A 17,414-nucleotide genomic window follows, 5' to 3' on the forward strand; every position below is an offset into this window, starting at 1 on the left:
TGTATTTTTAGAATAGATGGTAAACAAAGTCGACAACTGAAATATTATCACAGAAAATAAGCGGCAGAAGGGAAAACCTTCTTACAGTTTGTTTACTTCTTATTTTAGGTACAATATAATCTGATAAAGGAGAACATGTGTAAAACAGTAGTCATCTTCATCAAGGAGAAAAAATATGACAGAATGTAGCCAGAGTGCTAGGTTTTTGGTGCAAGGTTTTTCAGTAGTTATATTTTCAATAACTGTATAAATCATACTTATAGGAGGAGCTTTTTTTTCAATATTTTCCAGTTGAAAAATGGACAGTTAAGAAAGCCTGGCCCGTATTTGGTATATTATTAAGGAGAATTATGTGTGTGTGTGTGTAGACAAGGATGTCTTTCTTGGAAAATAAATCAGATTCGGAAACTCCACAGCATATCTTTTTCATTATGTATTGCCAAAGTAAATTTTAATGTTAATATTTTTTGTAAAACAAGATGCAGTATATAAGTTTATCAGATCTGTGTCATCCCATTGTTGATTTAAAATATTGTTATGTTTATATGTGTGTGTGTGTGTGTATACATATCTATATATAGTTCAAATGTAATTTTTCAAGAAGAAGCTTAATTTGTGTTATAGCATAGAACAGCTTTGTTCTCTTTAGAAAGTTAGGACAAACGTAGCAAAGAGAGCATTATTAATTAGAAGATTAACTGATGTTTATGAACTATTTTTCCTTTAATCTTTCAGTGATGACAAAAGTGGGATTAGGTTGTCTGTTAATCGATGTTTTGTCGATGATCGTTGGTCAAAGAATCGCACAATTACTAGTTTTGACTGGTCTGCTCAAGTAAGTTTTATCTTCCAAAAGTTTGGAAAAGTAAGGCATTTTTGTCATAATCCCAAGGTTGAATGACTGAGGTTTTTAGAATCCGTAGACTGCTTGAGCTTGCAAACAGGAAGTTAGTATTGTTTTCAACAGAAGCTGTGCCACAGTAACTTTTACTTGGCAGTGCCTAATGTTCTCAGCACAAAACATCATATGTGCTTATTATACAAAGAACAACTATCAAAAGACTGTTAATAGTAAGGCATCATATGATAAAAACACTGGTGTACATGAACAATTTCATGTATCAATAAGATAAACCACAATACTGTCAGAGTATCCAGACACTAATAAGTTGGTTCAAATATTTGTGAAATAACTTCAAGCAAATAGAAATGTTGAAAGAAGAAACAAGATTTATGATCCATTCATTTTCAAACATAAGAAGAAAAAAATGAGTGGATCTTACAAATTAGCCAAAAGTAGTTGAACAAAAAGATAATTTTTAATGCTATCTCTCAAATATCCTGTTGTATAGCTAATGCATAAGAAATTAGTTATATTAACTATTTAAACCCATAATTTTTTACACATTATGGTGTTGATCTGAAATTTATTTCAACACCAAAGAGTGTTTCACAGAACTTCCAGTCTATTTATGAAAGGTGGATATAATATGGTTTGGATTAGCCAAAGAGGCATAAATGTTATTAGACACTGTCCAATGAGTAAATTAGGACTTTCAGCCAGATGCTGATAGCATCAGCTTGGGTTTAAGGAGTTAACTATAACTTTGCACTTCCAAATTGTTTTTGAAATAAGCAACATTCTAGATGTTTGTCATGAACTACCAGTGTCCTGTATATTGATATGTAATTTATATCTAAAAGTTTGCAAACAGATTTTCTAAGAAACCCTTGATTTTTTTGTGGTTTAATCTTTCTGAAATAAACAAATTCTTGTGAAACTAGTCAACAAAATCTAATTGAAAATATCATTATAATTTTTGAAATTCTTTGTTATGAATAGATAATGTCATTCTCGGACTTTTTCACACATTTGCTTGTACTGAAAAGTAACACCATTAAAAGAATTGACAGCTTAATATGTACTTTAAAATACTGTCTTGTGGAACTTCAGTATTCTGCTATCAGTTCATAAGCAATAAGTTTAAATGATCAAAAATAATATTTTCAAATTTTCCAGTTTGCCCTTGAAGAAGAAAGGTCCATCTTTCGAAAGCCCTCAGATTATAGGGTTTTTATGATCTAGTTTCAAGACTTCTTGAGCCTATGTGTTTTTTGACATTATGAATGTTTTCAAGTATTATAGTTTAAATTTGAATATTCAAATATTCAAAAAGATTAAAAGTTAAAAACTGAAACAGCTGAAAACAATCTAGTTTTCATTCTTTTTAATGGCAAACTAGACCATAAAAGAATTGAAAATTTGTCAAAAAGAAATGAATATTATTGTATGAGATTTTTGGCTGTAGTTAATTGCTACATATATTTTTATTTCCAAGTGAAACATTGTGCCCAAACTTTCCTATAGTTGCAAATAAAATATTAAAATTGAAAACCTTCCTCTGAATTTTTGTTTAGATAATGTTTTAAAATTTCAGCTTTTATGGATAGAAACAAAAATATATAAATTGTTTTTTATTGTTTCATATAGTTTCCCGAGTTACTTGTAGCCTCTTATAATAACAATGAAGATGTACCTCATGATCCTGATGGTGTGTGTCTTATCTGGAATCTGAAATTTAAGAAAACCACCCCTGAACATATTTTTCATTGTCAGGTCAGTGAAAAAGTTTGAAATCCTTTTAAAATTGCTTTTCTGTGTTCTAAGTTTCATACATTAATATTACTGTTATAAGTTATTTAAGATTTACTAAGTCTGTGTTCATGTTAATTATGTTATTTTCAGTCTGTACTGTATGTTGATATGTTTAGACTTAGATATTTCATAAAGGTTCAAATTATGACATAACAGTTTAAGATAGCTTAGACATCCATCTGTTTGAAATCAGATCAGTTGCATTGTTTTGAAAGTGAACGTAGTAAAATAATGCAATCGATTTGATTTCGAACACAGTATCCAAATTGATAAATTTGGGAAGAACTGATTTCACAACTAATCAAAATCAAGCTATTGTTTTGACTTTAATATTTTTATTCTGTTGATTTGATCAGCCTGAAAATCTAAATCATCCAGATTCTAATAATTTCTAAAATTGTTGCAAAACTTACATAAAATTCACATCAGATTCAGGATTACCTATTTGTTTATTGCTATAATTTATTTGTAAACTGCTGATCTCCTTCTAACACTGTAGTTTTTGAAGAGAAAAACATACAAGCTTTATTTATTTTAGAACTTGGTTATTGATTTTTAACTTTACATTTTCATTTCAATACTTTTTCTTTATGAGAACAAGAAAATAATAAATTATTATCTTTTTAAGTCTTTTCAAATGACTGGTTAAGTTTAAAATATTTTGAAATAATTATCTTGGTTTAAAAAAGAAATGGAGAATTAAACAACAATATAACAAATAAAAATGTGTGATATTTCATGGGTAATACTTTAATACACCTATTAGTGATGGTTGAAAGCTTTTTTTTTTGAGAACATAAGGATGAAATTGGAATGAACATATTTTCCATATAATGGAAGTGTTTTGTGTGAATTCAAATAAAATACTTGGCTCCTTCTGAAACTAGAATATTTTGTAAGAAACATGTTTGTTTTGATTGTATTATTTCGTGTACTTGTTATTATGAAGTTAAAATAATGAAACATTATATTTACTGTTGTACCTAAGGCAGTTTTGTTTTTTATTTTTTCTAAAAATTTTAAATGTTTTCAGTTTTTTTCTTTTCAGGTTGTGGATAATTTCAGTATATTTTTCTTGGTGCTTGATAACTAAAAATTATTAGACCAAGTATCATAAACCTATTTGCATGTGATAAAGGGTGAAAATAATAGGCATTCTGAACCTGCAATAATTTTAAACCTCTGTTATTATGTGTAATATATTTTAGAAAAGCTTATGGTTGAGATTAACACAACCTGTTGTGAAAATATATCAGCCAGTAATCAATTGCTAGTGTATCCAGTATTAAAATTTCTATGCAATATAAACATAGATTGAGAATTCTTAATATGATGAGAGAATATCCCAAAGTGTGTGTATACATAAAAACCAGTTTGGTTTTGACTGAGAAGTAATGTCAAAGGGTAGGAAATATTTTAGTAATAATACCATTAAAAAAAACAGTAATGTTTTATGTGTTACCTAGAGTATATGCTGCTGACATGTTTAGTATGGTTTTCATACAAGAACCACAAAACAAAACAAAAATTGAATTATATATTTTTATTATGGCACCATTACTGAAAACTTCAACAATGTAATAAAGTAACGGAAATACAGTTAATCAATCAACGATTGACCTAAAAAAGTTGTGGCAATGAAATTCTATGTTTCTTGTTTTAAAAATATGTTAGAATGTTATTTTAGAAAAATATCACTGCTGTTGAAAATATCTGTCAGACTAAGGGTTGAAACAGTTTAGACTAGTTTAATCTGAAACTTGTGCTGAACATATACTCATGTAAAAACTGTTAATTTGATGAGCTGAGTATACATTCTAATAAACATAGCAAAGAAGTTTATAATGAAATTACAAACTATTTTGCTAAGAGTTTCAGTTGAATACAAATGTAATAAGTGAGCAACCATTTGTCAAAGAAGTCAGAGTACTAAAGTGGGTTTGGAAATTCATATAAGTAAATTTACTTGAACAGAAATACAATACAGAGATTTATTTGAAAGCAAATAATATCTTGCTATAAAGTTGTTATATTTTATGACTAAATATCTCATTATATTATAATCAGTTCCATAAGTTTTGTTCTGTTTGAATCAACAATTTCTTTTTCATTGGTGGAATAGCTATATTGAATTAAAATTCGTTAGCTAACAACATTATAATAATTTTTTTTTTTACATCTGATAATCATAATTACTTGAGAAAGACCATTTTTCCTACTATTTTTATTTCTGTTGGAGGTGTAAAATTACTTGATTTATCTTAGATAAGTTTTTTAGACTAATATTTTTATAAGTTAGTATAATAAATAATTTATCAGGTGTCTCTGATATTCTATTATTTGATCATATAGTCTCCAGTGATGGCAGCCTGCTTTGCAAAGTTTCACCCTAATTTGATACTTGGAGGAACGTATTCTGGCCAAGTAGTACTATGGGATAACCGAAGTAACAAGAGAACACCAGTTCAGAGAAGTCCACTATCTGCCTCAGCACATACAGTAATGTATCACTTGCTTTAGATGTTTTTATTTAATTTTTAATATATTTTCTGCTGTAATTGTTGTCTCTTCTGTTCCTCTTTCTTTCCTCATGCTTTAATTTGTTTGGAACTTAAATATGTTCTGTTCTTGAGACAGCTCTGTAGTTGTTGGTCAATCTGCTGATGCCTCCTTTGCAATGACTTTGTGAGTAGGTTGTTTTTATATCTTTTATTATATCTCTTATTGGTTATTCTTTGCAACATCTGTTGCTAATTGCAAATATATTTTGATAAGATGGTTTTAATACATGTCTGTTGTGTATTAAGTCTTTCAAAAGATGCTCATTTAAGTATAAAAGCCCTGCCTTTCTTTTAGTTTTATTCCATCACTAATTTTCAAAATTTTACCAGTGTGTTTAAAGAATAAACTTATGTCAGTTTTTGATTAGCCTGTGAAGTAACTGTACCTCTTAAGCCTTTTATTTTAGAAGATTTGATCACTTTCATACATGCTTTGGTATATCTTGCCACACCTTTTTTTCTTTTCTTTTTTAAAAATTTATCATACTGTTAAAAAGTTTTTGTTATTCAGGAAAACTGGATGTCAGTATTATCCACATTTACTGAATTTTTTTTATTTCTTCATATTTTAATAATCAAAATTTGACCACAGTTGTTTACTGGAACATAAACGTTAATCATTATATATACACACTAAGGTTTTATTCAAACATTTGGACACTTTATCTTGATTGTCTTGTTTGAATAAAATATTATTTGATATGTTTATTTTTATTTTTTGCATAATTTGCTATCAAAATTATGGTACTTTTTTTTTCATTGCTAGTATATGTGATGATGATGTCTTACTAAAGTCATCTTTCTGATCTTATACAATACCTGCATAGTGTACATTTGAATTTTAAGACATTTATGAGCTCTATCTGAAATTCTACCCTTGAAGTTTTTCATCAGCTTAGGACTTTTAGTTGAGTCATTCACAAAGCTCTGAAACTGTAGACATTTATTTCTAGAACTTGTTGCCAAATAAGTAATTCAGTTGTTTTTAGTTTCTAAATTTTTGGTATCACTTAAAAAAAATTACAAAAATTGTTCAAATTAAATTACAGTTTGTACTTTTCTAAACTTTAAAGTAAACCCCAAAGTTTGAAATTTAGTTTCTCCTAAGTCAGGTATCACCGTCAAGTTGCTAGAAGCTTTAGTAATTCATTTGAATGAAAATATATATATGAAATTAAGATTGTTTCACAGTGTATAAGTGTTAATTCTCTTTTTTTAATACCTTTGTTCACTCTTCTGAACACTGAATGTTCTTTTGAAAACTAAAAATAATAACAAAACTGCATCTGAGCTATGATTCAATCACAATTTTTTAAACTTGCAGTTAAATCTGACTTTGGGGAAAGTGCAGGTGAACACTGATGGTCTAATATATAAAAGTATGCTATTAAAGCAACTTAAATATCTAGATATTTGATATTTTACAGCATCCTGTGTACTGTGTGCATGTTGTGGGAACCCAGAATGCACACAACTTGGTCAGTATTTCTACTGATGGCAAGTTCTGCTCTTGGAGCTTAGACATGCTTTCAACACCTCAGGTTTGTTAAAAATTGACATTTGCCCAACTTTGTTTATATAATGCTCCTTTTCCTTGGATTTATTTAAATATTAGTATTGTTATATCCTATGTAATTTTAAGTTACATATTCCCAATATTTAATAATGAATTAAATCAATGAAATGTTTTATATTTGTTTTAGTTTATTTCTGATGAAAAATGTTAACTTTTCATAGCATACTTGAGAATGCATTAAATCAATAAAATGTTTAGTTGTTTTAGTTTTTATTTCTGATTAAAATTGTTAACTTTCCATGTTATTTAACATACTTTTTATATATTAAATCAGTGAAATATTTTATACTTGTTGTAGTTTATTTGTAATGAAAAATATTAATTTTATTACCACGTAACTTATTTGAGAATGCATTAAATTAGTGTTGTATTTTTGCTTTAGTTTATTTGTTATGTGCTATATCTGTGAATGTTTAATTAACTTAATGAAATAACACTTACATATTTTAGTATATTTCCAAATATAGCTTACATTATATAACATCTAATTTGTCTCTAGATCAGTTTAAAATTGACAGATTTTTCAGCTAATTTCAACCTTCTACTGTCTTAGCTATTCATTAAATACGTGTTTTAATATTTCTTGTTGCAAAGTTGACTTTGAAGATATTTTGAGTATTAGGGGGAAAATTTACATAGTAGAAATAAAATATACAACTTATCTCCAGAAAAACAACTTTTGTTAATTTATTTTTTATCTTATTCAAATTTTGCCATGCTTATCTTTATTAGCAGAGTAGTATATTTTAATTCTAAAATTTTTATGGCCCTTCAACATATAATTCATTCACTCAAATATAAAAAAGTTAATTTTTTGTCAACTCTGTAATATAATTCTGATACATATTAATCTCTCTTCTCCTTTGTAGTTGAAACATTGTGAGTTATTGATGTTTCTTGTGTTGACATGCTGTTTATATGTCTTTAGCTTAACAAGTTGTGATATATTCTCATGTATAAATTGTTTAAAAGTTTATATTTTAAAATTATTTAATATTTCAGTTATTAGTGTTTTTGACTTATCTCCCCTAATTGTTTTAATACCACCTATACCTGCAAATTCGGTAAACTTGTGTTGTCAGAAAAAAATGACCCATTGTTAAAATAGGTTGTTTTTTTTTTTTGCAGTTTTCTCTCTTGAGCAATGTCATTGCCTGAAAACATGATGATTTAACCTATTTTTAGCTTCATTGGACCAAAGGCTGCTCCAAATCGATTGATCAAAATTGCTGGAGACTACTTCAACAATTGCCAAAAAATTGGCAATTCTAATTTAAAATGGAACCTTTATCTTGCAAATTTAAAATCTTCAAGATGTTCAAAATGCTTACCATGTGCTCATTATGTTGTGAATGTGATGAATTATCAATTTCTGCTTGGGGGGTAGCAGCCAAAAAATGTATTGACAAGTATTAATAATGCAACAAACAGTAGAGGAAAATTACTACCGCCAAATAACAATGAGAATATAGTGAATATCAATTATAAAGTTGTACATGATGAAAACAACAATATGTATTTTATTGGTAATGACATTTCAGCCTTAACTGAAGATAGAAATGATGACAAAGAAAGTGATTACATTATGAAAGAATGTAAAAATGTATATAACATTAAAGGTGTTTTCAGAATAGATGTTTCTTTGAAAAGAAATTTACCAAGACCAAAAATCAGATGAAAGTGAATCCTTTAATTCTGTTGATGAAACAAGTCGTATAATTACCTTGAGCACTTCAGTACTAAAGAAAATATGCTCTGTTATCTTACCCAATGATGCAGACCAATTATTGCTTAATATAGAAAAATAAATTGTCAAAGATAGCATAGAAACCAAAAAAAATCATTATCCAGTAACAAGTTAAAGAAAAATATAGTTGAAGTACAATCAAAACTTCTACTGAGTTTTTTTTTCCAGAATAAAGTGTTATTAGCTCCATTGTGTGTTTCTCTACAACAAATTAATGAAGTGTTTGTTTGTGTAAAATCAATATCAAAACCCAGAAGACAACCTGATGTTTGAGTTTGATACAGTATTTTGTAAACACATTCCAAATGAGGCTGTTTGCAATTGCAGTGCTAGTTATTTAACATTCCTAATGAATAGCTAATATTCATTGATACATCAGTCTTTATGTAGCCATATTTTAATTTGTACTTAATATTTTGATTGAAAAAAAAAAGGTGTAAAATCCTTATCATTAGTACTTTCGTTTAGTATCCTATCCACAATTGCATTCCTAGATTGGTGATCCTATCCCTGGTACAAAATGTTACTCAATATGACAGGTGTTAAAAATACCTTGAAATATTATTTTCAGATTGAAGTATGTTTTTTACAGGACACTATGGAATTAACACACCAGAAACAATCACGGGCAGTAGCAGTGACTTCTCTGTCTTTTCCTTATGGAGAGTTTAATAATTTTGTTGTAGGAAGTGAGGAGGGTTCTGTATATACAGGTATTAAAACTTTCTTTCTTGAAATGTGTTTCTTTAGCAGAGTATTAGTGTTTATATGCGTATGAATTTTATATTATGTTAATATAATTAGATTGTAAAAGGCAATAAATGCCAAAATTTCTTACTGTTAATTCTGGACTTTAATAAATATTATTAGAAAACTTACTGAGCTTGATCTATGTAAAATAATAATAAATCAAACCTAGATCTGAAATCTTTTGCCATAACAGATTTTAGACTAAAAGTCATGTGGCTAGACAGGTAAAAAAAAAAGAGAACAAATAAAATCACACACAAAGAATTAAACTTGGAAATGTTATTAAACCTCATAATGATAAGAAAATTGAAAATGTGTAACAATATGTATTCATTTAGTTATATGTTTTGTACATATAATTGCTTCTTTGTTTCTTGACATTATAAAGTAACCCATGTTTATTTGGGCCTTTAATATCTCAGACTATAATTTGATTATTAACACAAAGTTTGATAACAAAAAAATATTCATGTCAAATAAATGAGTACAAATGGAGTGGTGTATTGATAAAAGTATAATAAAATAAGAAACTTGGAATATCTAATTTAAATGAAAATTTATTACATGCTGTGAATTCATTAAAATAATAAAGAACCTTATTTGGCTTTGTGAAATAGATTACTTAATCTTGTTGAATTTGGTGACTGATTCCAGCATGTCGACATGGAAGCAAGGCTGGAGTGATGGAGATGTTTGAGGCACATCAAGGCCCTGTGACAGGGATCGATACACATCGTGCTCAGGGTCATATTGATTTCTCTCATCTGTTTTTGACTTCTTCCATAGATTGGACAGTTAAATTGTGGAGCTTGAAGGTTTGTTTTTGGGAAAAGAATGCTTGTGAACTTTTACATTGTTTTTAGATAGTGAACTTTGTGATCTTCTGCTACATTTATTCTTTTTTGTGGTTAGAAAACATTTTTATTGTAGTTTGACAGTAGTAACTTTAGATAATTGATTTGAAACTGTTGGGTTGATAACAGTTGGTTTTATTTTATTTATTTTGTAAATGATACCAAATGTATTACACAGATCCATACTTTTTTAAGTTAGTTAAACTTAAAGTCAAATTAAATTATTTTTGCTTTGGTTTTCATACAATGTTCAGTTTTAGGGTTAAATCTCTAAGGGTAAAAAATTGTTCAGTTACCTACTTTTTTATACTTTTTACTATTGGTGTGGCCCACATATTGCATTATATTTAGTAATTATGTTTTTGCCTGTTACAACGCTCGGGTAGACAAATGACCAAAACAAGATGGGTGGAATCACTAATTTTCTATATAAAATATATGGGAGATCCCAGTAGTAATTAGTAGGATTAATTGCAATATGGGTTGTATTTTTGTTTAAATATTGTGTATGACTCATCTGTTACTAGAATGTAACCAATAAAGTCTTGGACCCACAGGCAAATTAATACATAAGTAACTTAAAAAAACTGTTCAGAAAGCCAATGACATAGACCCCATCAGTAAAGTTAAATATTCATCCTGTAAGCTCTAGTATAATATTAAAATTGCAGTTTGAATGTATTAACAGTTATGGCTTTAATTATTTGTATCAGAAAAATTACAAAGACTCAAAATTATCTGAGATGCATTCAAGATATGAAAGCAAAACCAGTGAACAAATTGTTAAAGTATTTTTTTTTCATGATATATTGTACATGTTTGTTTTGTATTGCATATAAGTTATTTGTCATAAGAAATATGTTACTAATAATAATGGCATAACAGTTATGACTTCTGGAAATGCATTTTCCTGTCATGAAAAAATTTTGATAATATTTCAATATTATCAAATGTTGATAATGTTAGAACTGAAAAAGAAAAATCCTTGTGATTTAGCAGTCTTCAGATATTAAGACTTAATTTTTTTTCTTTTTTTGTCTCTTATAATTAAAAACAAAATTATTATTTGTCAACCACTAGAGCCCAGTTCTAATAGGGAGTAAGCCCACCTGCAATATTAATCATAACCTGGACTCTCTTACTAACATTTGCTACTAACCATTGGTAGAAGTCCTAAATAGATCACCACTCTTGCATACCACATTTAAGTGTATTGAGACCTTGGAGTCTGTCTTGATGAGATTCAGGTCCAGGCTTTATCCTGGCCAAGACCATTTTCACACATTACTTGTTCTTACCACTTTGGATGTAGTGTGTTCTGTGACAATAATTCCCAACTTCTTTCACTCTACAAACCAATAAAATCCTTGTAAAAATCTTATAGTTCGTGATCCAGCTGTTGACAATAATGAAAGGATAATGTGCTAGTTAACTAAGAATTAGCAAGAGTTTTTTTTTTAATATAACTTCTTCAAGAAGCTTTGAAGAGAGATTCACTTATCTTACAGTGAACTAAGATGGAAACAACACTTTCTGTTTATTCTTAACATCTGTGCAAATTAGAAAATTTCTCAAAAATTCAATCTTTTGCAATACTTTTTTCCCTCATTGTACATTTCTGCAGACTGACAAAAACATCCACAGACCAGTACCGATCCACAGTTGAGAACCACTGCTTTACGATGGTACATCATCATCATACTTGGGATTTACAAGCCACATGTACTTATTTGATGCAAGTGTAGATAACCATTAGAAAGAGCTAATTTTACACTGTAACCCAATAATAGTTATTTTGAAATTGATGCTCTCGTTATCGGGTAAATGTAACTGCTAGTAGTATTGTTGGCTGCTTTGTCCCCAATAGCACTTGTGGTTGTTTCTTACCTAAATATGTTACAGTTAGAGAAAAAATTAAATTGTATTTAAGTTTTACTTTTATATTTTAGTTAATTATGTATTATTTATGTCTTAGAATGCATAATTGAAAGATCTAAATATTTTTTATATATATCTCAAACTTTGCCTCAATTTTCAAATTTTATGATATTGAGCGAGTGCGTGAAAATTTTGCCAAAGGCTTATGCACCTCTTCTAGAGATACTGTAATATGTCTTGAGGGCACTGTTGACTTATGTCAAGATGAATAATAAACAGTAAAGGACAGGAAAAGAAAGAAAGCATTAAAAATTAACGATTTGTGAAAAAGAAAAGACCTGAAATTATGAATATAACCAAAGGAAGATTTATATAGATATTCCACGAAAAATTAAAAGGTATGTACATGTTACTATTTCTTAATTTTTAAAAACATCATTGCAATTAGTGATATGATAAGGAAAATGAAATATAAACATTTACCTTACAAAAACTTTTGATATGTTTTAGAGGTTATGCAAATAAAACTCAAACTGTAAGATGAAGAATAGTATTTTTATACTTAAAATGAAAATCACCTTGCACTTGCCCCCCAGTGGCACAGCGGTATGTCTGCGGACTTACAACGCTAGAAACCGGGTTTTGATACCCGTGGTAGGCAGAGCACAGATAGCTCATTGTGTAGCTTTGTGCTTAACTTCAAACAAAAAAAAACACCTTGCACTTAAACTATTCAGAGATTGAGTGAAATAACTACAATAGATGAATAATATAGATATATATATATTTTTAGTAGAAAGACTTCTACAATTAAAATAATGTCATTCTTTATGTACAAGATATTTATGATCTTTAACAAATCTTAATGGTTTTTGTGAGGATACGTTAAGAAAGCTCAGAGTTACCATATGTATTGTTGCACAAGTATCCTTCCCCAGTCAGGCTCCTGCAAACTTCAGGAGGCCCTTGTGGAAAGGTTATATATGTCCTGAATGATATTTGTTAATGGATAACTCTAAAGAGAAAATCAAGGTATCTTTTTTTTTTAATACACTTATATTCATTAAATGTTAGTTTGGTCCATGTTAGTGTTTTCCAACTGTAGTTTTTTTCTCTTTTATTTTAATTATTTAATTATGTCAGGGCCAAGTATTGACTAGTTGAAATATATTTTGTACAATCTGTTCTATGTGAATAACAAAAAAAATTTAGTGTATTATAACATTTTTGTAAATTTTTCAATTCTCTCTTTAACTTTTATTTAATATTTCTTGATGGAAACGATGTAAAAAATTTATATATATATATGAATGTTTGTGACATAGTTATGATGTATCCTTAGTTCATGGAATTTAAATAACTTGTAAGCCTTTTCCCCCAACAAATTCCACACAAATCATTTAATGAAGTTTTGTGCAATGTAAATCAGATTTACACTAAACTTCATCAAAATAATGCTATTGGTGAACATGTGCTAAAAATCTGACTAAAATTAAAAAAATATCCTATGCATTACTTTAGTACTGAAGTTAGGTGTTTTGGATAAAGGCTTCAAAATAGAAGTATTATTTCATTTGTGTGATTTAATAATTGTTTATTCATTCACAATTGATATTACTTGTCAAAATACTCTTTGTAAGACAGTTGTTTTTACATATGCACAGTCATTGACAGAAGCATAATATTTTTTTTCTGTAGGAAAGCAAGCCAGTGTACTCATTTGAAGACAATGGAGACTATGTGTATGATGTGAGTTGGTCACCTATACATCCAGCCTTGTTTGCTTGTGTTGATGGCATGGGTAGACTTGACTTGTGGAACCTAAATAATGACACAGAAGTGGGTGAATGCTTTTTTATTTTTATTTTACAAAGATTATCTGTATATGTAATAAACAAATTAGAATAATGTTTTTCTTTATCTATGGTTTATAGATTAATAAACTTTCGTGAATATGTATTATTGCTCCAAAATTGTAAGAATAACAGTGGTTTCACAATGATGTATATCATTCCTAATTTTATAATTTCTATAAGTTAATAAGGGAATGTGTGCCACAGGAACACTAATTACAGCCGGGGTCCAGGGATTGCCTTAGAATTCTGGATTACATTTCACATATTCTTCTTTTCCTGAGAGTAATTTTTATAATTTTGATGCATTTTTACTGCAATACATTAAAAAGGCCTGTTCGTGTTTCCTATGCTACTGGCGTGAGATTTTTAGAGTAAGAAGTTCTACTGAAACAAAGTCCTACTAGTAAATATAATAAAATAATCTTATATGCATTTTAGTATTGAGTTGTATTTAAATAGTTTAACTGCACCATGACATTTTTTTGACTAGCTTCCAACAGCCAGTGTAGTTCTTGATGGAAGTCCAGCTTTAAACCGTGTGATGTGGGCCCCTGCTGGTCACCAGGTGGTTGTTGGTGATGATGCTGGCAAAATTTGGATCTATGATGTTGGAGAGGTAAGTGTTGAATTTAAAAGTTTTGTTTATTTTGAAAAGCAAACTCTATTTATGGTATTAATATATAACAGTAGATTAAGGCAAAATAATGTTTTTTTTGTTTTTACTTAAAGCATACCTGAAAATGTTCATAATTACTGATTCTAAATATATTTCAATTTCAGTTGATTTTTAAAGTTTTCCAAGCCAGGTCTGTTGTAAAGAAATAGTTTTAACTTGTAGAAAGTTGGCAAGTCCTTATAAAAGACAATATTCTATAAAAATTCATTATTTTTAAAACATTGGTAAGTTATTGCAATTTTTTATTAGGTTATTGAATCACAAATTCAGTTTTTTTTTAAAACACTGTAATAATTGGGAATGCTAATTTCGCTTAGTTGGTTATTTTTGTCACATTTGATGTTTTTTTTTTTTTTTACAAAACTTTCTTGTATAGCTTTATTTACAGACTAATAACTTGGGTCAGGCATGACCCACTGGTTAGCTTGCCTGAATTATGAATCTGAAGGTTCATGGTTTGCAACCTGTTACTGCAAAAATACACTCTGCACTTTGAGCCATTAGTGCTTCATAAGAGTAATGGTCAAATTGCACTATTTGATCAAACAAGTAGCCCAAGAGTTTGCTGTGGGTACTCATGACTTCAGCATTCTAGTTTATTATTTCAAAAATTAGGGAAAGTTATACCCAGGTAGCTTTTATATAGCTTTGAAACTTAAAAAATAAACAGTAATAATTAAATTATTAATTTAGACGTCACTGCAAAGTTACTGATCATGCTTTCAGCCAACTTATTTAAACTAAATATTTCTTAAGAACTTTGAAATATTTGGTAGTTATTATATGTTAAAGAGTTGAGAACAACAATCCTTGGGTCAAATCAGTAAATTTGTTATAATGGTAATGTAATTTTAAAGACCACATTAACATCATAATACCACATTTAAGAACATTGAGATTTGATTTTAAATATTACAACAGGTAACTCGCATTCTTTTATATTACCTGTTTTTGAATGCCTTTTTATATTGCGATCTTTGTTGTTAAAGTAATTTTTCTACGAACAGTTTTTCCCACGTATGCATTTCAAAGCATAACTTGTGCACTTTTATCAAGAATGCTTTAAATACAATGCACAGTACCATTATGACCAACATAGTTGTGGTTGGTATTACTGTAAGTCATGGCCAACATAGTTGTGGTTGATTTCAGTAGTGCTGACCTAATTCTTTGAAAAGTAACTAAAAAAACTTCTTTTTTGAGTCCGTTCATCAATGATTTACTAGCTTTGATCAGAAGTGGGTTTCTTACTTTAATTAGTTACCATCTTTTTATTAAAGACCTAAATTGGGTTTTGGCAAATTTCACTGTGTCATATGCAAATTAGTTTTAAAGCATCACTCTCTTGATCAGGAAATTTGTGAAATAAATAAAATAATTTATTTCTGGACAGCAACTGGCAACTCCCAAGAGTGACGAGTGGACCATGTTCATGCATACTTTACAAGAGCTAAAGAACAATCAGGTGGACCAAGATTTGGATGCTCTTACATCATTATCATCCTCGGGTTTTTCCTCAGGAATACGTTAACTTATTTTAATTGTAGTTGAAGTAATCTATTTTATTATTTATTATAACTGGCCTTGCACTAATTAGTACCACATGCTAAAGTGGTAAAACAGGTATGTCTTACACATTGAATACTCTGTTATGGCAGCTGGGAAAAATTAATCATGCTAATTGTGCTTATAAAGCAAATATTTCCCTTATTTTATCAAACTGGTAAAATAAGTAGCTTATTGTGATAAAATAGTTTTCAAATTTAAATTACAGCCATTTTCTCTGGTTTTTCCAATTACAAAAGAGAACTCAGTGTATGCTGTTAATAAAGTTATGTATTCAGTGCAAAATTTGATGTGTGTGTATATGTTTTTTTATTTCTAGCAATCACTTAGTATAGCTTGTCTGAAAAATAATCGACACACACACACACACGCATATATATACACTGAGTGGTCACAAGTAAATAGACACCTAATTTTTCGTCATTTAACTGATTTATGCTAACTAATTTGTGTTCACAGAGCACTATATGAATGAAAATGGTTCGCACACTAATTATCTTGTGCTACAACATGCCTTAGAACTCAAGGTTCTCTTGAATTGTCAGATTTTGTTAGAGGAAGGATAGTTGGTCAAACAGATGGTGGAATAAGTCAGCGGCAAATTTAGCAGAATTTGGGAATCCTGCTTTCGACAATCAACAGAATCATCGTGCAGTTCAAGAAACATGGCAAGGAAACAACTGAGCAGCGTCCGGGTCCATCAGAGAGGACAAAAAGCGCTGTCAAGAGGAGCATCGAAATGGATCCTAGATTAAAGACTGCAGAAGTGGCCAAAGTTGGTGGGATGAGCCCGAAATCTGTTCAACGGATTCTCCACAGATTGGGTTATCGTTGCAGAGCAGCTAGACAGAAGCCCTTATTAAGACCTGCCAACATAGTCAGACGAAAGAAGTGGGCAAGTGATATGATGACCAAGCCTCTGGACTTTTGGAAGACCGTATTGTTCTCAGACGAATCAAGATTCGCTCAGTTTTCGGCCAGTGGAAGGATATGGGTCTGGAGAATGCCTCACCAAGAGTTTTGGCTCAACAGATTGCAGCCAACTGTGAAGCATGGTGGTTTCAGCGTGATGGTTTGGGGAGCTGTTTGGGTTGTTGGGAGATCGAGCTTAGTGGAGTGCGTTGGCAACATAAATTTTGCGAAATACGTCGATATATTGGAGGAAGGACTCGTGCCACTTTATTCCTCGGGTGGACAAGAACACAACGTTGTTCCAGGAAGATGGAGCACCGTGTCACACTGCTAGAAACACCCAAAAGTGGTAGGAAGAAAATGGTATCCAGAAGTTGCCCTG

At 29.6% G+C, this 17,414-nt stretch overlaps 1 protein-coding gene across 20 annotated transcripts in view; it reads left to right on the forward strand.

Moving 5' to 3' along the window:
* The window catches only part of LOC106470312 (cytoplasmic dynein 1 intermediate chain 2-like), a 58,719-nt gene extending 42,314 nt beyond the window's left edge, over positions 1-16,405 (forward strand). For 19 of the 20 annotated variants that reach the window (XM_022398916.1, XM_022398918.1, XM_022398922.1 and 16 more), the window contains 9 exons: positions 736-835; positions 2,492-2,617; positions 5,009-5,155; positions 6,645-6,758; positions 9,133-9,253; positions 9,945-10,105; positions 13,721-13,861; positions 14,369-14,494; positions 15,948-16,405. In XM_022398916.1, coding sequence (XP_022254624.1) covers positions 736-835; positions 2,492-2,617; positions 5,009-5,155; positions 6,645-6,758; positions 9,133-9,253; positions 9,945-10,105; positions 13,721-13,861; positions 14,369-14,494; positions 15,948-16,085 — 1,174 coding nt within the window. In that variant the 3' untranslated portion in view covers positions 16,086-16,405. The remainder of the gene's footprint in view (positions 1-735; positions 836-2,491; positions 2,618-5,008; positions 5,156-6,644; positions 6,759-9,132; positions 9,254-9,944; positions 10,106-13,720; positions 13,862-14,368; positions 14,495-15,947) is intronic. The other variant, XM_022398919.1, reaches the window with a different exon arrangement.
* The last annotated feature ends 1,009 nt before the right edge of the window (positions 16,406-17,414 follow it).

Source organism: Limulus polyphemus, unplaced genomic scaffold (genome assembly GCF_000517525.1).
Source record: "Limulus polyphemus unplaced genomic scaffold, Limulus_polyphemus-2.1.2 Scaffold3936, whole genome shotgun sequence".
Taxonomy (NCBI): Eukaryota; Metazoa; Arthropoda; class Merostomata; order Xiphosura; family Limulidae; genus Limulus; species Limulus polyphemus.